Raw genomic sequence first — 21,841 nt, forward strand, 5'->3', positions numbered from 1 at the left:
TGAACAGACTTGTCATTAATAACTTGACAAATAACTGGCTGAAAGATGGGTAACTGTTAACAACTCTATATAAACATTGGCTGGCTTTCTAAAAATAATATTTTTTTTTTTTTTTTTTTTTTTTACCCCTTTTTCTCCCCTTTTTAGCGCATCCAATTGTTCAATTAGCATCGTGCTTCCTCTCTGTCTATGCCGAACCCTGCCCTGACGGAGGTGATTGAAGCTAACCCGTATCCCCTCCGAAACACGAGCAGCAGCCAGATGCATCTTTGCCACCCACACATTGACGAGTTTGGCGCCACCTAGCGTTGCATGCGGAGAGACACACCCTAAGTGCACCCCCTCCCATCTCTGTGTAAGCGCCTCCAATCAGCCGGCAGAGAACGCAACCGCATTCTGACAGAGAGAGACCCACATCCGGTTCTTTGTCCCACCCCCCACATGAGCAACCGGCCAATCGTTGCTCATATAGCCACTCAGCTTCGAACCGGTAAAGCAAGGCTGGATTCGATACGACGCTTCTCAGAATCCAGCACTGGTTGCAGCGCGTTTCTTTTTACCGCTGCGCCACCTGAGCGGCTTCTAAAAATAATTTTATCATAATTCTTTAAATGATTGGTAAACATGTTCTTGCAATAAAAATGTGTATAACTGTTCAAATTGTGCTTTGTTATTTTTGCACGCGATTAATCAGGATTAATTTGGTTCTTTAATCGTGATTAAACTCGATTAAAAATTTTAATCGCGTGACGGCCCTAATTATTATTTTTTTTTGTATTTTGTTTATTAAATTTCTCCCCCCTTTTCTCCCGACTTTTAGCGCGTCCAATTGCCTGATTGAGTCACGCTTCCTTTCCGATCCCCACGCTGATTGAGGAGAACAAAGCTAACCCACGCCACCTCCGAAACGTGGAATAAGTATTCGAGTCAGCTCGAACACTTAATGATTAGCCAGTGGCAGACGGCACCTGCAAGTCATTTGCCACTAAACGGCTTTTTATCACCTCTAAGTAAGTCTACAAACTCGCTTTATAAAAATGCCATCAATTAAATCACCTGTGCACTGTGAAATAGCCCATCTTTTAAGGTTACTAAATCAAAACAGAAAACGATCGCTTGCTGCGACGGACCAAGTAGCTGTGAGATGATAAAAGCAGCCGGCAGGCTTTCGTTCCCACACCCATTACAAGAAAGGATCATTTGCATCGGTGTCAAGGTTATCAGACGGGAGAGAGGGAGGGGGGTTTATTGAAAAGCTCTCACCGGAGGAGGTTCCCGCTGGGAAGTCTCAATAGGAGGCCTGCGTAGGAGCTGAAGAAGGTGGGGGGGTACGGAGGACGGAGCAATTTTCAATTTCTTCTAGCTTTTGGCCAAAGTGACAGCAATCAATTTAGCCATGATGAGAAAAAAATGAAGTGGGACAAAAGGAGCGGATGGCCCACGGCGAGACGCTGAAGAGAGGCCGGCTATTTCTGGGTCGATTCTCTCACCTCCGCTTTAGGGAGCCGGCATGAAGGGCATGTAATATTAAACATTCTCCCGAACGAGCTCGGAGGAGACGGCAACGATAATCAGAAACCTGGAGGAAAACTCACTCGCTCACTGCACTCAATGTGCTTTCAAAGACATTGTTGGAGTCGTTGCTTTAAAAAAAAAAACCTCCACAGCCAAGAGCTTATGATTAAGATTTAAGATGTTGCGTTGAGGGGGACCAATATGTTGCCACTTTCCTTGATACAGCAGATGTTTTGTTTCCTCAGGCGCTCTGATTTTTCATTTCTTCCCCCTTCCCAAGTGAGAGGTTCATTCTGCTCATCCATCACAGCTGATCTGATCATAGTTTCGCACATCAAGATGAAAATTATGTTCCCTCGTGTCTTCACTAAACTGAGTTAGAAAGTACATTCTTTTGGGGCAAGTATTTTTCTTCCAAACAGAGAGGAAGGCAAATGAGTAATCGTTTCTGACGGCACTTCCTAACAATTTATCTATTCAAGCATTTGCATTTATTAAACCTAGTTGTGAAACGTGATTTGCAATTGTATTATTATTTATTCATTACATTGTATTTTGTTTATGCATTTTCTCCCCTTTTTCTCCTGACTTTTAGCGCTTCCTCTTCACAATGCCAATCCCCACTCTGATTAAGGAGGACGAAGCTAACCCACACCCCCTCCGACACGTGGGCAGCAGCCGTATGCATTTTTTCACCTGCACTGGGCGAGTGCTAGCGGCATCAATCAGCCCGCAGAGGTCGTAGTTGCATCAGTTACTTTTCGGCATTTAGCAGACGCCGTTATCCAAAGCGACTTACATTACAGTTACAGTATACAGTCTGAGCAATTGAGGGTTAAGGGCCTTGCTCAAGGGCCCAACAGCAGCAACCTGGCTGGTGGGGCTAGAACCAGAGACCTCCTGGTTACTAGTCCAGTACCTTAACCACTAGGCTACGGCTTGCCCCAATCCGGCTTACTACTTCCCCACCCCTATATGAACAACAGGCCAATCGTTGTTCATGTGGCCGCTCAGCCCAGCCGGATGGCAGAGCTGAGATTTGATATGATGTATTCGAGATCCCAGCTCCGGTGCGCAAGCGTGTGTTTTACCTTGCAATTGTATTATTAATTATTATTCATTATTAATTCAATATTGACAAAATTTATTTAGAGGTGCTTAAGTATGTCCTTTTTTAAACCCTGTAAAATTTAAACACATTTTGCCAAAAATATAAAAAGGGAAGTGGCTTTGTAAAAGAATTGTTAATGTGAGTAATAGCCCGAAATGTCACTGCAGTTAAAAAAAGGAATACATTTAAAAAACTCCCTTTGGGCTACTCTCAGACTTGGCACAGTTTTTACACTGGATGCCCTTCATGATGCAACCCTCCTATTTTTATCCGGGCTTGGGACCTGCACTAAGATCGCACTGACACGTCCACCTCCCAATGACTCCTAATAAGAGTCAGGCACTGCACTTCATTATTCCACTATCTCTGTGCAGCTCTGTGGCACTAGTAATGGAAAACCTATGCAACCCTCTGTCTCGATAGGCACAGCCAATCATGTCTGTGTAGGTCAAAAGAACAGCTTAGATTTGAACTAGGCACGCAGTGGTGGTGGGCTAGCGTATTAGATGGCTGTGATAACTGAGCACCAACAGAGCACTGTCCTAAACCCAATGAACACCCCTGGATTGAACTGAAATGCTGATTGCTAGGCAGACCTTCTAGTTTGGCCTCACAAATGCTCTTTTGACTAGATGGACACAATCAATTTAGACAGATCTCAAAGGTTGGTGAAAAGCCTTCCTAGAAGGGTAAAGGCTGAACGCACACTCGGGCCAACTATATGTATATATAAGTGCAAATTATTGTAGAATGGGATGCCTGACAAACTCAGTCAGGGGTCCACATCCTGTTGGACATTTAATGTAGTTAAAGTGCAGTCAGTACTCGTGTCGTGTTAGAGATGATGTCTGTCCTCACAAAGTCATTAACCTTTACTAATTTAACTACATAACACTGTGGAGAGCTCAAGCTCTCGATTTCAAATCTCAGCAGAGCTAGTGACCTGGCTGGGCATCAAGGTCGGACAAGTGGAGAAGGATTTTCATGAAGGACAGCAGGACTGACAGTGTGCAATACAGCTGTCTAAAAAAAAAAAGCACGTTGCTGGAAGGTGAATAAGTAGTGGATAGCCTATTACCGACCAGCAAGGGGGTGATACAAGTGGCAAAGGAAGAAAAAGGGACCTAAAATATTAAATTAGGTATATTTATTTATAAGGATTTTAATGTCATGTTTTACATACTTTGGTTACATTCATGACAGGACAGGTAATTACTGGTTACACAAGATTCATCAGGTTAAGTTTAATATCAAACACAGTCATGGACAATTTTGAATCTCCAGTTCACCTCACTTGCATGACTTTGGACTGTAAGAAAAAATTGGAGCGCCTGGGAATCAAACCCAGGACCTTCTTGCTGTGAGGCGACAGTGCTACCCAACGGCTCAAATGTCCAGATGTTTCATGTTGATACCCATCCTGGATTGTTAGAACCCAACAACAAATCTCAGCAAGGCTGTCACACCATCAAAGTAAGGACGAAACGTACGTAGATTGAGGAGGAGTGAGGGGCTGGAAAAGAGACCGGTTCACTGTGAGAATCGTAGTGCCTCTCATACAGTGTCCCGGCCCCGCATTCAGCCACTCTGAGTCAAAGCCGACCGTCTTGTTACGTTAGCTGAAGATAATACACAGCATCTGCTGTTTGACCTTTCAACATCATGGCGCTTTTAGTTTACTTAGTTCACCATTCAATCCGGACCAGGCTTCTCGCTCAAAGGGACATTTGACAGTTCTCGAGAGCCCAATCGCATAAAAAAATTTTCATAAAGGGATTCAGTTTGCAATACTATATAATAAATAAAGCGTCTACAATTCAATAGAACAAAGCGTGCATCAGAGCGTGCAAGCTAACAGCAACGTCTAATTAACATGAGGGAGACAAAAACAATGCTTGCTTCATATTCGATCAGAAGTGCTCTTTGTTTCTGGCTAGAAAGGGCAACACAATGCCAGTGCTAGAACGCTCTGATCACTGTAATTAGCTCTCAGCGCCTCCTCTTTGCGTCTTTTGGTATGCTTGGTACAGACACAAAAAAGAGCCTCAAAGTAGAAAAAAAGAGAGCGCTTGAGATCAAGAAAATGAAATAGAAGGAAAAACACCAGTCCCATGTGACTACAGTATAATAATAATAGTAATAATAACAGCTATATTACCTACAGAAATAAACCAACAGAGCAAGCAGTTCAGGATCCAAAATAACAACAAACTAACAATAAATGCGCATTACTGTAGATCTGTAAAATATTAGTAGGATTTGGTATGTTCACAAAATGTGGCTTTTATATCCAGGATCAGGACTTAATTTTAGAAACACAAGTAAATATGCTGACAGATTCTGAAGGTTACCTGGCTGTTGGGCAGGAGGGGGAGGGGGCATCGGCTGGCTCTGAGGGCTACTGTACTGCACCGTGCCAACCGAACGATACTGCTGACCGGACAGAGGGTACTGGCCTGGTGCGCAGTAGCATGGTGGCATCTGCGGACAAGGGTAAAAAGAGAAATCCCAGAATTATTACATGCAGAGTTATTAGAACGTTTTGGTTAACACACACACACACACACACTTCTGCTAGCTGTTCAGTCTGTTCAGTATAGTGCGGTTCAGAAAGACATGCAACATCTGCATTACTAAAATCTGTCATCTTGGCAATAGAGAACAGAACAGGTGTAACCATCACCAATCAATTATAATTGCAAATAAACAGGTAAAGAATTAGACTGGTACCAGTTAAATGACACTTCTGTTCCCATCTCTGTTCTTTTTTGCAATTTTTCTCCCTAATCTAGTCGTATCCAATTACCCTGACTGAGGAGCCCCCTCCGACACGTGTGCAGTACCGACTGCATCTTTTCACCTGCATTACGCTTTCTCTCTACTGATGCTGATCTCCACTTCTGATTGAGGAGAGTGAGACACACGCCCCCTTTTCACCTGCACGAGGCGTTCATATGCGGATCAGCTTTGTGTATGGATAGCCACACATTATTCCTGGACTCTGGACAAGCGTCATCAATCAGCCAGCAGAGGTTGTAATTGCATCAGTTATAAGTAGCCTTGGTCTGGCTTCCCATCCTGTGTGAACAACAGCCAATCGTAGTTCATGTAGGTGACCAGCCTGCCGACCCATTTCTTTTCCTAAAACAAAGGTTTATGGTTTTTGATGTTTAATTTAATTAGCAATAATGTTTACAATGGGAATCTGCTTGTTCCTATTTTTAAAATGGTATGAATGTATTAACTGGTCTACTCTTAACCCTATAAAGAGTAACCTTCTAACAACCATTACTGAGTATATTGTCCATAGGGTTCATTTAAGAATGACTATGTTGTTTAGGCAGACTGGAAAATTGCCCTGTGCAAATCCCTTTGTGTGTATTATTAGTGTATTCATAAATAATCCAATTTTTCATGATCAACAGTGGTGACTGAAGAATAGTGGCCCTAAGTCCATGTCAAAAGTGTTCTAGGTATATTATGTTTATGTATTTTGACAGAATTAATAAAAACATGAGACATGCACCATCTGCATTATTACGATCAAATTAGATTAGCATACCTGCTGCATAGGCTGTTGCATGTAGCCCTGCTGTTGCATCACCGGTTGGTTGACAGGCACCGGGCCTGGTGCTGGCCCTGCAGTGGAGTAGGCCTGGGTTGGCACACTCTGCCCGGGCAAGGGCACCATGTAACCAGCCTGCTGAGGAGGGGGAGGAGGAGGCGGAGCCTGGAGCACCATTGAGGACGGGTACATGGCAGTGTGGGCGTCTCGGCCCTCGCCCGATGGCTGTCGCGCCAGATTCATGTGGCTGAACTGGGTGCTCAGGTTGTCTTGCTGATGAGTCACACACATACAAGATAGAAATGTCAGCATAGACCATCAACGGAAGGTTTTATGAATGGCATTCCATGCCAGGTGCAGAATGAGGAACGGGCATTTTTGCTATTCAAATGTGTTTGTAATAAACTGGATTTTGCAGGGATTTGTTTACACTGATATTTAACTGCTTTATCATGATCAGGGTCGCAGTGAAGGCAGTAAAACATGTATTTTTGGTTGGAGCACTATTTATGTCTAGGTGTTCAAAAATCCCAACCACACTGCCGCACCTGCCACCCCTACACAGTAGTGTGCAAAGCAACAGATGAGCTACAGTCAGTAATTACACACCCATAAAGTTCATGGTGCAGCTCATAAAATAATCAATGATCATATATTCCTGATAGCTGTACCTAATAAAGTGCCCAAGGAGTCTATCTTTATTAAAGATGATATGATAAATCGTTTGACCAGGTCTGTATAGTCTTATTGATTCTGCACCAGTCCTCTGTCCACATTAATGGACTTAGTACCTAAACCCCAAGAGCTTAATCACTGATCCATATCAATTTGTTTTATTTTCTCCACATGGAATCTGCTGCATTTCTACTCCCTGAATATAAAATTCAACATCTGCTCCTAATTAATTATTCAAAGCTGTCTTGTGTTTTAATGAGCGATTCGGAGATGTTTACTGGTAGATGGAGGTCAGGAAAGAGGGTAGCAGAACACGTGAACTGCAGCCAAATAAACGGCAGAGAAGTGAACGTGAAGATGATCATGGTCATCTAGTGCAGGAACGAGACCAATGAGTGTCATTAGGGGTGGCAACATTCGGCCGTCTAGGAGCTTTTCTATATTTTATTAAGACCCACCATCTATCAGGCAGCCTGATTTCAATTATTATCAATTATGATTCAGAAGTGGTTCGACTTGCAGCCAGCAGAGGTCAAAGTTGCATCAGTTATGAGAGAGTCCCTATCCGGCTTAATATCCCACCCCTATATGAACAACAGGCCAATCGTTGTTCATGCGGCTGCTCAGCCCAGCCGGCAGGCAGAGCCGAGACTCGATACAACGTATTTGAGATCCCAGCTCTGGTGTTCTAGTGTGTTTTACCGCTGCGCCACCTGAGCGGCATTCATATTATTATTTTTATGTATTATCATGGCTTTATCTGTGACAGGGTTGCAGTGGGTGCAGTAACATTCACCGGAGAGGACACTAATCCATCACAGTGCCTCGACCATCCAGTTCCACCCCTTAGACACTTGTAGTACACGTTACTTGTATTGTTTTATCTGTATTATTTTTACATACCCGGTCAGAGCGAAGTTAAGTTTGAATAGCAGTGCCCATTCCTACATTACACATCTCACCACATGACAAGATTCCCAATCTTAAACAAACCTACACCAATCAGGCATAACATTATGACCACTGACAGGTGAAGTGAATAACACTGATTGTCTCTTTATCACTGCACCTGTTAGTGGGTGGGATATATTATGCAGCAAGTGAACATTTTATCCTCAAAGTTGATGTGTTGGAAGCAGAAGCAGGAAAAATGGGCAAGCGTAAGGATTTAAATGAGTTTGAAAGGGGCCAAACTGTGATGGCTCGACGACTTGGTCAGAGCATCTCCAAAACTGCAGCTCTTGTGGGGTGTTCCCGGTGTGCAGTGGTCAGTATCTACCAAAGTGGTCCAAGGGTCGGCCAAGGCTCACTGATGCACGTGTGATCCAATCCAACAGACGAGCTACTGTAGTTACAAGCTATTAAGAAGTTAATGCTGGTTCTGATAGAAAGGTGTCAGAATACACAGTGCATCACGGTTTATTGCGTATAGGGCAGCAAAAAAGAGACCAACACAATTAGGAATTAGGAAGGTGGTCATAATGTTATGCCAAATCAGTGTAAACCAAAACATGACTAAATGAACAGCATGCAACATGAAATAAAGAACACACATAGAGAAAGGAAGAAACAGCAACAATAAGAAGATTAAAAAGTCAGAATGGTACCACAGTGTACTGTTGGTTAGGGGAGATGGAGAGGAGCTGTGGTGGCGGCGGCAGTGGTGGTGGGGGGTAAGACACCGCCGAGTACTGCAAAGGCTGAGCGCAGGGCTGGATAGACCAGAGGGGCTGAGAAAGCAGACAGACGACGAGAAGGAGGGAAAAAAAAGTTTAGTCAAAGACGGAGAGAAGACAGAAGGGGAATCGACACAGGCACTGGAATATTCGAGAGAGCAGGGTGCACCCCGAGGGGCGCATTAGTTAAGCGGCTTAGTCGGGGAAGAGAAAAGAAAATTAGGGCGGTGTGATGAAGTTAATTGAGCCAATTAGGCGGCTCGATGCGACGACAGTGATAAATGTACAATGACGGATTGAACCAAACTGAAGGTTAAAAAAAATTTTCTGGATTTTATTAGAGCAACTTTGGAGCCTACCAAAAATATGAGACATAACCGGTGTCCACTTTTACTTTTACAATCAATCATTCGCAAAGCAAACCACCCATCCCTCCCACCCACCCATCCTCCAGAGCATCAAAGCGGCACTTGATCCAGCATCGAGCAGAATTCAATTTACTAAAACGACCCGTCTGAACTCCAAAGATGCTCATTTGAAAACTGAAGTGCACCCTGACCTTCATTGTGAGCTCATACTTGTTACAATAACTCGCAGAGACGAGGTTGGCCAACTAGTGCCCCTAACAATAGAGCAGCAAAAACAAATTGAATCTTTTCTTAACAGCAAGCAAAATACCTGTGCCAAGCAATTAATGCCGCATGGAGCTCAATAAGCGGCCTGTGAAATGCCACCATCAGCAATTTCCCACCATCTATCATTTTTAATTGACTTATCGAAAAAACATGACTGCCCGCTCAGTTCATTAGACTTGACGCATAGTGAGGCATTAATATGACTAACTGAATATTACATGGTGGGCAAGAGCACTGATCAGCCATAACATTAAAACCACCTCCTTGTTTCTACACTTACCATATAGAAGCACTTTGTAGTTCTACAATTACTGACTGTAGTCCATCTGTTTCTCTGCATGCTTTTTTAGCCTGCTTTTACCCTGTTCTTCAATGGTCAGGACCCCCACAGGACCACTACAGAGCAGGTATTATTTAGGTGGTGGATCATTCTCAGCACTGCAGTGACAATGACATGGTGGTGGTGTGTTAGTGTGTGTTGTGCTGGTATGAGTGGATCAGACACAGCAGCGCTGCTGGAGTTTTTAAATACCGTGTCCACTCACTGTCCACTCTATTAGACACTCCTACCTAGTTCATCCACCTTGTAGATGTAAAGTCAGAGACGATCGCTCATCTATTGCTGCTGTTTGAGTTGGTCATCTTCTAGATCTTCATCAGTGGTCAGAGGACGCTGCCCACGGGGCGCTGTTGGCTAGATGTTTTTGGTTGGTGGACTATTCTCAGTCCAGCAGTGACAGTGAGGTGTTTAAAAACTCCAGCAGCACTGCTGTGTCTGATCCACTCATACCAGCACAACACACACTAACACACCACCACCATGTCAGTGTCACTGCAGTGCTGAGAATGATCCACCACCCAAATAATACCTGCTCTCTGGTGGGGGTCCTGACCATTGAAGAACAGCATGAAAGGGGGCTAACAAAGTATATAGAGAAACAGATGGACTACAGTCAGTAATTGTAGAACTACAAAGTGCTTCTATATGGTAAGTGGAGCTGATAAAATGGGTGAGTGTAGAAACAAGGAGGTGGTTTTAATGTTATGGCTGATCGGTGTGTATATATATATATATATATATATATATATATATACATACACACAAGCCCAATTGCCCAATGTGTATCCCGTAACACTTTATTAAAGGGAATACTACCAATAGTTTAATTCTGCTTAGTTTACAAAGTGTCAAACTGGTAGAACAACAAACCAAGACTGGTACCTGAGAGATGACATGATTGGAGGACTGATGCTGGTGGGGACCGGAGGGTAAAGGTGGGGGAGGTGGAGGTGGAGGAGGCAAAGACTGCTGGGGTCGGGAGGCCTGAGGAGGAGGTGGAGGGGCGCTAGGGCTGTAGACCACAGCACTGCCGTCCGGGTTGATGAAAGGCTGGCCTAGCAACAGAAATAAAACATTTAGTATATAATCAAGTCCAGGACAAATTTACACATTCCAAAAATCTTTTCTAAATAAACTATGAGGTCATAAGTATGTGGACAGCTGGCCATGAGCTTGGACATCCAGCAACAAAACCGTGGGCATTAAAATGTAGTTTGGCTACAGTAAGACAGTAAAGAATTTGAAGCGTGCCTTACTGATGTTGGTGGAAAAGTCCTGGCTTGCATTCGATGTTCCAATTCAATCAATAAGTGTGTAATAATGAAACTGTAGCACAGTTCGGGAATGCCTTTAGCACAAATCAGAGTCGAAGGATATGGTATAATGGAATGGAAGGCCTTAATTTGTCATATATACATATACACATGTACAGTACAATAAAATCTCCATCTTTGCATATCCCTGAGTTTAGTTTGTTTGTTTGTTTATATCTCCAATTCACCTAACTTGCATGTCTTTGGACTGTGGGAGGAAACCGGAGCACCCGGAGGAAATCCACACAGACACGGGAAGAAACATGCAAACTTCACACAGAAAGGACCCAGACCGCCGCACCTGGGCAGATTTCATTGGGGATCGAACCCAGGACCTTCTTGCTGTGAGGCGACAGTGCTACCCGCTTAGTTTAGAGTCTGGGGTCAGAGCACAGGGTCAGCCATTGTACGGCCACCCTGGAGCAAAGAGGGTTAAGAGCCTTGCTCAAGGGCCCAACAGTGGCTGCATGGCAGAGCTGGAATTCAAACTCTCAACTTTACAATTGATAGCCCAAAGCTCTATAAGAAATGTACCCCTAGTAAAGTATATAACATTCTCCGCCAAATAGGGGGGCGCTTCAGCAGGTCTTTTCTTTCTTTTATTGTTTGTGTTTAAACAACATGAAACAGCTAATAAAGTATAATCATACTGTAAAAATATAATTGCATAATACCACTAGTCTGGGTATAAAATCTCGTCAGCCAATCAGAAAAGGGCCAATGTATTGTTTATATTACGCAGGCCAAACACTGAGTTCATTTAGAAAAGCTAGTCGTCTTATCCAACTTAAACTCAGAATCTAACATATCATTCCCATGCATATTTCAAATCTTTCCTAGTTCCCTCCTGTCTCATCTATTAACTGCAGATCAGCCATCCTCCAGACCCCCAGCTACTTCATTCTTTGCTCTGTAACAAAGTATAATCATACTGTAAAAATATCATACCATAATACCACTAGTCTGGGTATAAAACCGTGACAGCCTATCAGAAGAGAGTCAATTCAGTGACCATGGTAGAAGCCAACGTATCGTTTATATTATTCAGGCCATTGAGTTCATTTAGGAAAGCTAGTTGTCTTATAAAGAAAACATTCATCTATGGACATTTTGATGCATCTTTACTTGGTTTTACATGTGTCCTGGGTGGCGCAATCACATTACAGTTAAAAAAAATAATAAGTAGTATAATAAACATAGTCATGACATTAGTAATTTCATAAAAATGTATTAAATAACACCATAGTGCTCCTTAAAAAATTAGAATTATACTAAAGCATACAAAATATGATCCAACTTAACAAACTCACATTTAATGAGGCAAAAATGTTAGAGCACTTCACCAGAAGTAAACAGAAGCAGCCAAATGTTGAGAAAACACTAAAATCGTCTTTCAAATTGCTCACTGGCTGTTAATAATGTGGATCAATCCTTGACAACTTTAGCGGAACCTAATTAAAACGTTTTTGTGAAGCGAAGGCTCATCAGTCTGTAATGAATTCTTACTCACAGATGTTTGTGCTGCCGAGAAAACTAAAGAAGGTGTAATTAAAATGACTTGCGGTAATCAGTGACGAGGGCACTCCTGTAATAACCTTCCGTAAAATCACAATAACCATCAGCCAGAATTGAAAAACACCCATTTGAATACCTGTCTCAACTCTCTGATAGCAGTTTGACTTGTTGAAATGTTTATATGTTGTTGTTAGGGATGTAACGATACACTCTACCCACGATGCGATGTGATGCGATGCACGATACCGGGTTCACCATACAATTTTTTCCAGATTAAAAAAAAAAAAATTTAATTGAAGACAAATACAGTTTCCTTTTATTATTTCTCTTAAAAAAATAAAATAAAATACTGTATTTGTGATTATCTTTTATTTATCTAAATAATGAATGCCCTATGCGAAACAATTTTGAATTAAGCCCAATTTGGCTGAAAAACCCCAAATTTGGCAACCAGGCATATAGCGCCAGTGACGTCAACCAGGCGAGGTGTATAGCGCCAGTGCTGTTTAAAGTGAATATCGATGCATTTTACATGTCAAATCGATTTAAATCGTGGAATTTTTGAATCGGTTATTAACTGTCTTGTGGTGCATCGTTACATCCCTAGTTGTTTTGCGCAACTGGGTAAATTGGACCCGATACAAATGCATGAAAAAAAGTTATTTAAAAATATAATTATTTTAATTATTAATTAATATTTAATGTAATTAAAAATATGTTTTAAATAAAAAATAAGCCTTAATCAGGGAACATCTTTGTACTAAATAACTAGGATTGTGCTGAAATGCTGACCAGTCATAAAAATGCTCAAATTAATCCATTTCGCTATCGACCACCTGACTGGGTACTACACAGAAACGATTGGCTGTGTTTGTTGGATTTGGGGAAAAGGGGCTTGGCTAGGGGGGTGTTTGACAATCTGTGGGCCATACTCATTCAGGGATGGAGGTAATCGAAAGACATTGGATACGATTAAACTGGGGAGAAAAGGCCCAGGTGGAACAAAGGGATATTCCGCTAGCACATCAGTGCCGAGGTTCTGAACTCCTCGGTTCGAAACTCGGCGTTTCCACCGGTCGACTGGGTGCCATCTAGCGGGAATAATTGGCAGTACCTGCAGCGGACACGGTTCTGCTAGGGCGGGATGACCGGACTATGTGGATGGGGTCTTCAAACTGTGTAAGCACCCTGAGTGAATGGGTGAAAAAGGGCAATATACCCACCTCGACTGCAATCAGGGATCCACCAGCAGCGGAAGACAAATTGACTACGCTAAATTGGAAGAAAATGCATAAATAAAATAAAATAAAATAAAAACAAAGACTGGGGAGAATAAAAAAGGAGGAAAATTGAATAAAAAGTAATTTATTCATTTAAAATTCTTAGGTTTTTTTTTATTATTGGGTTTAATGTATTTAAACCTGGGCCTTTCAGTCCTGTATACTTTCTTTTGCTGCAAGTACAATTTACAATTAATTCCTAGGGTAGAGAAAAATTCCCAATTTGTGTACAGCTCAAGAAGGTCAATAAGCAATTACACACCTGGTCTCCTTTACTAAAACATATCGGCGGCAGCATTATAGCACGTTATCATCCCCATGCACATTTCAAATCTTCCCTAGTTCCCTCCTGTCTCATCTATTAACACCAGACAGAACACCAGCCATCCTCCAGACCCCCTTATTTTCGGTACCGCAGAGAACAGCTGCTTTATTCTTTGCCCTGTAACACTGAGGACGGCTGCTGGTGTGACGGGATTTGAACGGCATAGGAGCTGCATCATTAGCCAGTGATTCTTCACGAGTTGAAGGTGTGCCGAACCGACATGCCAGAAGACATGCAAGCTTCTAATCATCGGTTTAACTGTTGGATGAAGCTAGAACAAGGGCGCCAGAGAAAGACAGTCTTATTATATTAGTTTCTTTCTCTATGTTTGGGTGATCTCACACTGAATGAGTGAAGGAAAGCGAAAGCGGGGTTAGTAAAGATTTAGTAGCTAAAGGAGATGGCAAGACAAAACCCCTCTAAAGGTGTGGTCAAATTAATTTTTTTCCAAGTATTAAGTGTTTATTCAATGGCATTTCAATACATTATAATAAATACATTAAGTTCAGATTTTTGTCTGCATGAATTCACACTTATGATTAATAGAACTGCTCTTGCTCTGCTGATCTCTGAAACGGATCGATGCTTTACATTGATTCATGGTAGATCCGAACTGCCAAAAGTGTTTATTATAGTTTATATTGTTAAGGAGGCCTGAATAAGCTTTGCCTGCAAACTGCAAGTCAAACAGGAGCGCCAGATCATCACCAAACCCCCAAACTTCTAGAGCTTTATGTTCACATAGAACCTGAATTGGGCCGCTCAGGTGGCGCAGCGGTAAAAAAAACACGCTGGAACCAGAGCTGGGATCTCGAATACATCGTATCGAATCTCAGCTCAGAGGCCGAGCGGCTACATGAACAACGATTGGCCTGTTGTTCAGATGGGCGGGACTAAGCCGGATGGGGCCTCTCTCTCATGACTGGTGAAATTACGACCTCTGCTGGCTGCACAGAGATGAGAAAAGTGTGCTATCAGGGTGTGTCTCTCCGTACACAATGCTGAGCTCACTGCACTCGTCAAAGTGTAGGTGATAAGATGCATACGGCATGCTGCCCACGTGTCGGAGGGGGCGTGGGTTGGCTTTGTTCCCCTCAATCAGAGCGGGGATCGGCATTGGTGGAGAGGAAGCATGACGCAATCGGGCAGCTGGATGCGCTAAAAAAGGGAGCTCATATAACCAGACTATATTCTAAAATTGCAACCCAAGTATAGCTAGAAGGCTAAGTCATGGTGAAATTGCTAGTTTAAGTATACCAGTGGACCGGTTGCGGCTAAAATCTCCCATCGCGCCTTGGGGCTAAACCCAGCATTCAGAGAACCATTAAGCCTACGGACCTTCTAGCTCAACCCACACACACGTTCGTACCAACCTGTGTGTGGGTTGAGCTAGAAGGCTAAGTCAAGGCGAAATTGCTAGTTTGAGTATAACAGTTGACCAGTTGCGCATTCAGAGAACCATTAAGCCTACGTTCGTACCAACCTGTGTGTGGGTTGAGCAGGATACTTCCGGGCGGTACTGCCGCCGCTTCCAGGGGAAGCAAATAGTAGCTAGTGTTAGGTGCGGTTGCAGGCGGCCCGCTCCTGCCACCCTCACAGGACACACTGCTACCAGTGCCGATGGTAGGATACGCCATGGGCGGAGCGTGACCCGGCTGGACTAGGGAAGGAGCCGCAGGAGGGGGAGGCTGGGTGCGAGACAGCGAGCCCGTGGAAGAACCTACGCTACTAGAAGAGTCAGAACCTAGAGTAGAAGGGGGAAGGAGGAAGCAAGGACAGAAGCCTTGAGTGACAGACAGTGCAGAAATACACCATGCAGCACCATGCTAGATGTAATAAGAGGTCTGAAGAGCTAAATGAAAGCCCTAAAGCTTCAATAGCTGGTGGAATTCATTGGGGATTTTTCTGGTTAAGGTCGACATGAGCTTTAGATTGCTTCCAAAAAAAGAAACTGTACATTTTTTTTTAATATACCAAACACATGCCATACATTTTCTATTTTAATTACCTCAGGGACCAGAGCAACGAAAAAAAGATCATCAGTTTATTAGCATTGAATGACAAGTTAATTAATTTCTTGATGAATTATTCAGTTAATTTAACAAATCACTTTTTAATGCTCATTTGTCATCCTGTGTGTGACTCAGGGACAGAAAATAGTGTTAAAAGATTTTATGTGTTCACTAGACTCTTCTTTTCCCTTAATTTGTTTTGTATTACACATACACCGATGAGGCATAACATTAAAACCACCTCCTTGTTCTACACTCACTGTCCTCTTTATCAGCTCCACTTACCATATAGAAGCACTTTGTAGTTCTGCAATTACTGACTGTAGTCCATTTGTTTCTCTGCGCACTTTTTTTAGCCTGCTTTCACCCTGTTCTTCAATAGTCAGGACCCCCACAGGACCACCACAGAGTAGGTATTATTTGGGTGGTGGATCATTCTCAGCACTGCAGTGACTCTGACATGGTGGTGGTGTGTTAGTGTGTGCTGTGCTGGTATGAGTGCATAAGACACAGCAGCACCAATGGACCTCACTGTCCCTGCTGGACTGAGAACAGTCCACCAACCAAAATTATATCCATCCAACAGCACCCTGTGGGCAGCGTCCTGTGACCACTGATGAAGGTCTAGAAGATGACCAACTCAAACAGCAGCAATAGATGAGCGATCGTCTCTGACTTTACATCTACAAGGTGGACCAACTAGGTAGGAGTGTCTAATAGTGGACAGTGAGCGGACACGGTATTTGAAAACTCCAGCAGCGCTGCTGTGTCTGATCCACTCATACCAGCACAACACACACTAACACACCACCACCATGTCATTGTAACTGCAGTGCTAAGAATGATCCACCACCTAAATAATACCTACTCTGTGGTGGTCCTGACCATTAAAGAACAGAATGAAAGGGGGCTACCAAAGTATGCAGAGAAACAGATGGACTACAGTCAGTAATTGTAAACTACAAAGTGCTCCTATATGGTGAGTGGAGCTAATTAAATGGACAGTGAATGTAGAAACAAGGTGAGGTGGTTTTAATGTTATGGCTGATATGTTCTTGTGTGTCGATGTACCTCCACATCTAGGAGGTCTGCACGCTAGCTAGCGCCTCTTCTTAAATGTGTAAAGACACTGAGCCTTTTTTTTAGCTGCAAATTTTTACACAGGACACAATATGCTCTCCGAGCAGTGATAGCTCAGTGGTTAAAGTACTGGACTTGTTATCAGAAGGTAGCTGGTTCTAGCCTCACCACCGCCAAGCTGCCACTGTTTAGGCCCATGAGCAAGGTCCTTAAGACTAAATTGTTTGCGCTGTAATTGGTTAGAACTGTAAGTCGCTTTGGATAACGGCGTCTGCTAAATGCCATAAAAGTAAAGTGTCATAGATTTTATTTGACAATCAAGACTCATATTAGACTGAAGGTCTAATGTTCTAGCTCATCCTCAGAGCATCTAACTGGTACAACTGGTCAACGTGGACCCTTAATGCTGGTGCAAATGTGACTTCTGCAAGGGGAATTTGAGACCTGCCCTATTTTGTAGCACAACCTGATCTTAAAGCTTTTAGACAAAGTTCTAAGTTTAGAATATCAGATGCCTTATGCACCTTTATTATTTTCACAGATACATGGCATGCTCACACAATCTGGTATTTTAAACTATGGAATGCAAGGATGGTAAAATAATTATTTTATTTGAAACAACTGACTGTCATTCATAGAAATCAGGTACTGCAAATTAATAAAGTAAATAATATTTATGTCCTAATTAACTTATAGGGCAATATTAGACAGGATCATGTCACATCATACTCAGGGCAGCGCGACGAACCTCCTAATTCTGTAGTTAAACCACCAATGAATTCATGAATGACCGAGGCAGAGCTCAGTGTATATAATCATGCAATGTGGACATGCATGCAGTTAAACTTGATCAGCCAATTTAATAAATCTATAAAAGGCATGCAGTAGAAAAAAGAGCACAGCAGGTCATGTTAGTACTGCCCAACGATGCAGAGTTTCAGCGAACTGCTAAAGCCATACAGTCAAAGTCAGAGGTTTACATACATTTGATCATGTGATTTTCATTATTTCTGCAACCGTTTCTTTTTGTGGGTGTTAGATTATGTCTGTCCACTCAGAAAAAAATCTCTTAACCCTTTAATGGTCTCACCAGTGAAATAATGTTTAAAAAATATTATATTTCTTTGCATTTCTTAGTTTCTTGGGACTATACCAACAACAATGCACACAGTATTTCAATAAGATCTTAAAACCAAGAACTGCATCTTTTCACCTGCACAAGGCGAGTTCATATGCGGATCAGCCTTGTGTATGGAGAGACACACCCCGATCAACACATTATTCCATAACTTTGCGCAGGCAGGTGCCATCAATCAGCCCGCAGAGGTCGTAATTGCACCAGTTATGAGGACTCCTGGTCAGGCTTGTCCCATCCTATAAACCAGTGGTCCCCGACCACCGGGCCATGGTACTGGTCCGTGGTACGTTTATTACCGGGCCACACAGAAAGAATAAATAATTAAAGATCGCTACATCAGCAATGAAAACACGGCTTTTATTTTCAACACATGGGTGTTTATCGTCTCATATCACCCCCAGGTGGAAGCAGCTTCTCGTCGCAGTGAAAAAAGCTAATTTGTATAACTAATCAGTATAGTTCTTCTATTTTAAATCATCCCACCCCCGGCGGTCCGTGAAATTATATCTTATATGACACGGTCCGTGGTGCAAAAAAGGTTGGGAAGTGCTGCTGTAAACAACAGCCAATCGTTGTTCATGTAGCTTCCCAGCCCAGCCGGATGGCAGAGCTGAGATTCGATACGATGTATTCAAAATCCCGCTCGGGTGTGCTAGCATGTTTTACTGCTGTGCCACCTGAGCGGCCTATCAATCATTTTGAGCTTAACACATTATTTAAATACAGCTCAATATTACTAAAGTATTTAGACTCAATATAAGCTCAACCAAATGGAGACCATTAAAGGATTAAGGGTTACGTGACTTTTTCACGGCCACTGTGGAATAATGAAGGTACAATGTTATATTCACCACCAAATTATCAACAGATTTGCAGGTAACATAGTAATTTTATATGAACAGTTGCAGAAATGACAGTAATCCCAAACCTGGCAAAACATGTCCCTTTAAATTACATCGATTTTTAACTTTTGTACACATTTGAGTGAGATAATCTGTCTGTCCTTAAAGCCAAGCAGCAAAGCATTACTAGGTATAACATATCAAATAAAGACTAACAGATCATACTTTAAGCCTGTGGGAAGCTGGTAAATGGAGCACTGAGACAAGAGACAGGTGTATAAAACGTACCCGTTTTAGAAAGCCGTGAGGCGCTCTTGCCGCTGCTGGAGCTGTCACCACGTATAAGCAGCGAGATGCCGCTAAAGCTGCTCGCCTTGGTCATGGCTGGCTTCAGGTTGCGGTTGGAGCTATCGGAGTCTGTGCTGCTCCACGGCCGGGGCTCGGAGGAACGAGCCTCGTTCTCGGAGCTGCTCTGCCGACTGGTTCCGTTCCCAGAACGCCCATGCTTCAGCCTAAAGCGGAAAAAAAAAAAAAAAAAAAACTAAAAGCTGACCATTTCAGACGCTTGTATGAAATCCTAGGAATAAAACCATCTGGGCTGGAAAAATAAAGAAATAAAGAAAAAAATACCTGAAAATCTGCCGCCTCTGCTGAGTGTTGTTACAAGCATCGTCCTCCTGGATCCTGCCGAGAGAAGAAAGGTAGCTTTAATTTCCCCAGGGTTCAAACTGATCAGATCTGTCAGACATGATATTAGCAGCTGAACTAGGTTTATATAGTTCAGGAGAGCGGTGAGGGATTCAGCCACCCAGCAAATGCATGCTCTCTCCTGAAATGATAGGGCTGGATTACAGAAACATTAGAACGTAATCATTTACTTGAAATTCTATATAGCCTGGTACGTCTTTAAGAACTGAGATCACGACTCCCATTAAAACAATGTCTCCACATGGGAGCAGGCCATGTTTAAATGTCTTTAAATGTAAAACGAGCGATAGTTGAACAAAACACCCCCCTTTACCTAATGTACTGCAACTGATCTAATTTGCAATTCCCTTACTGCAATGCTTCTTGCTGCTTGCACCACCCCACATACAGGCAGGCAGTAACCAGCCGCATTCTTGAACCCGTCCCTAGCTGAGCTTTACAGAGAACTGAGCACAGAGAGCCTGTGAATACCCCATCCCTAGTGCAAACCCCCTAACCAGACAGCATCAGATAAAACTGCACAGCATCAATACTACCAGTTTGAACTACCACACCTTCAGGCATAGCCAACTGGACTGTTTGGGTGCATCTGCAGGTCAAACGTATCGCCGGGGATTCGAGATCTCAGAAGTAGTGGGCACATAAAAAAGGAAATGAACTGGTACACGAACGCCCACTTGTGGAGGCTTAAGTTCAATCTTGTAAACCACAGTGGGACCAGATTGCCTCCATTTTTATTAATTAAGTATATTTTTTTGTGTTTTGTTTTGATGAATTTGATGCATTGTTTGCATTACCTGGGTTGCGGTAAAAATCTTGGCAACACCTGAGCACCCACACATTAAAGCTTCTGTGTTTTTGTTTATTATTTATTTCTATAAATTAACATCTTGTTTGAATATATAAAACATTTTTAGCACGTCCAATTTTTACCTGATTGCGTTATGCTTCCTCTCTACCGGTGCTGACCCCCGTCCCTGATTGAGGAAAGCGAACTGACACACGCCCCCTCCGACACGTGCATCTTTTGCACCTACACGAGGCGAGTTCTCATGCCAATCAGCCTTGTGCACGGAGAGCCACACCCTGACCAGCATTATTTCTCTACTCTGTGCAGACGCCATCAATCAGCCAGCAGTCGTAATTGCACCAGTTATGAGGTCCCTATCCGGCTCCCTACCTGGATGAACAACAGCCAAACGTTGTTCATGTAGCCGCCCAGCCCAGCCGGATGGCAGAGCTGAGATTCGATGTGATGTATTCGAAATCCCAGCTCGGTGTGCTAGTGTAATTTACAGCTGCGCCACCTGAGCGGCCAAGTTTATTTATTTTTATTTATTTTATTAGGATTTTAATATCATGTTCTACACAATTTGGTTACATTTATGACCAGACAGGTTGTTACTGGTTACACAAGATTCATCAGTTCAAGTTTAATGTCAAACACAGTCATGGCCAATTTTGTATCTCCAATTCACCTCACTTGCATGTCTTTGGACTGTAGGAGGAAACAAGAGCTGGGGAGAAAAAGCAAACTCCACACAGAAAGGACCCGGACCACTCCACACGGGAGTCAAACCAAGGACCTTCCTGCTGTGAGGCGACAGTGCTACCCCTTTTCAGAAGTGAAAAGGAGAGCCCAGCAACTGCACACATGCCGAAGGTGCAAGATGCAGAGGAGGTGTTATCAAGGAATTGGAAATCACAAGATGCTTCTGTAATGTAGCCAAATGGTAAAAAAAATTAAATAACAATAAATTTCTCACCTTCTGTCAAACTGGAAAGAATCCATACCCTGCAAGAGAAATTCACAGTGAGTTCCCTGTGTCGAAGCATTTTCTAGGCGTGTCTATGTGTGAAGGAAAAAACAACTGACGGGTGTAAAAAAGAATCAGGAATCTCACGTCAGCAAATATTCTGTCTCTGGCCCGCTGATATTCCTCTTCACGCTCCTCTATCGATTTACTTCTTCTGTCATCCTTCAGCCTCATTCGCATCTGAAACACAAGCGCCTGCTTTAGATGTGCATTTTTTGTTTCATATATACAAGGAACAGTTTCTATCCAAACCCCATCCATCAAAAAAAAAAAAACGACATGTCAATTCTTGAC

General features: G+C 42.8%; 1 protein-coding gene across 8 annotated transcripts in view; it reads right to left on the bottom strand.

The window, feature by feature from the left end:
* The window catches only part of LOC134323895 (R3H domain-containing protein 1-like), a 110,608-nt gene that overhangs the window by 20,555 nt on the left and 68,212 nt on the right, over positions 1–21,841 (bottom strand). For 5 of the 8 annotated variants that reach the window (XM_063005457.1, XM_063005458.1, XM_063005456.1 and 2 more), the window contains 9 exons: positions 21,635–21,727; positions 21,497–21,525; positions 19,653–19,706; positions 19,311–19,534; positions 15,434–15,694; positions 10,400–10,572; positions 8,474–8,596; positions 6,189–6,464; positions 4,978–5,107 (listed from right to left, as the gene is read on the bottom strand). In XM_063005457.1, the coding sequence (XP_062861527.1) occupies positions 4,978–5,107; positions 6,189–6,464; positions 8,474–8,596; positions 10,400–10,572; positions 15,434–15,694; positions 19,311–19,534; positions 19,653–19,706; positions 21,497–21,525; positions 21,635–21,727 (1,363 nt within the window). The remainder of the gene's footprint in view (positions 1–4,977; positions 5,108–6,188; positions 6,465–8,473; positions 8,597–10,399; positions 10,573–15,433; positions 15,695–19,310; positions 19,535–19,652; positions 19,707–21,496; positions 21,526–21,634; positions 21,728–21,841) is intronic. The other 3 variants (XM_063005462.1, XM_063005460.1, XM_063005463.1) reach the window with 3 other exon arrangements.

Source organism: Trichomycterus rosablanca, chromosome 12 (genome assembly GCF_030014385.1).
Source record: "Trichomycterus rosablanca isolate fTriRos1 chromosome 12, fTriRos1.hap1, whole genome shotgun sequence".
NCBI lineage: Eukaryota > Metazoa > Chordata > Actinopteri > Siluriformes > Trichomycteridae > Trichomycterus > Trichomycterus rosablanca.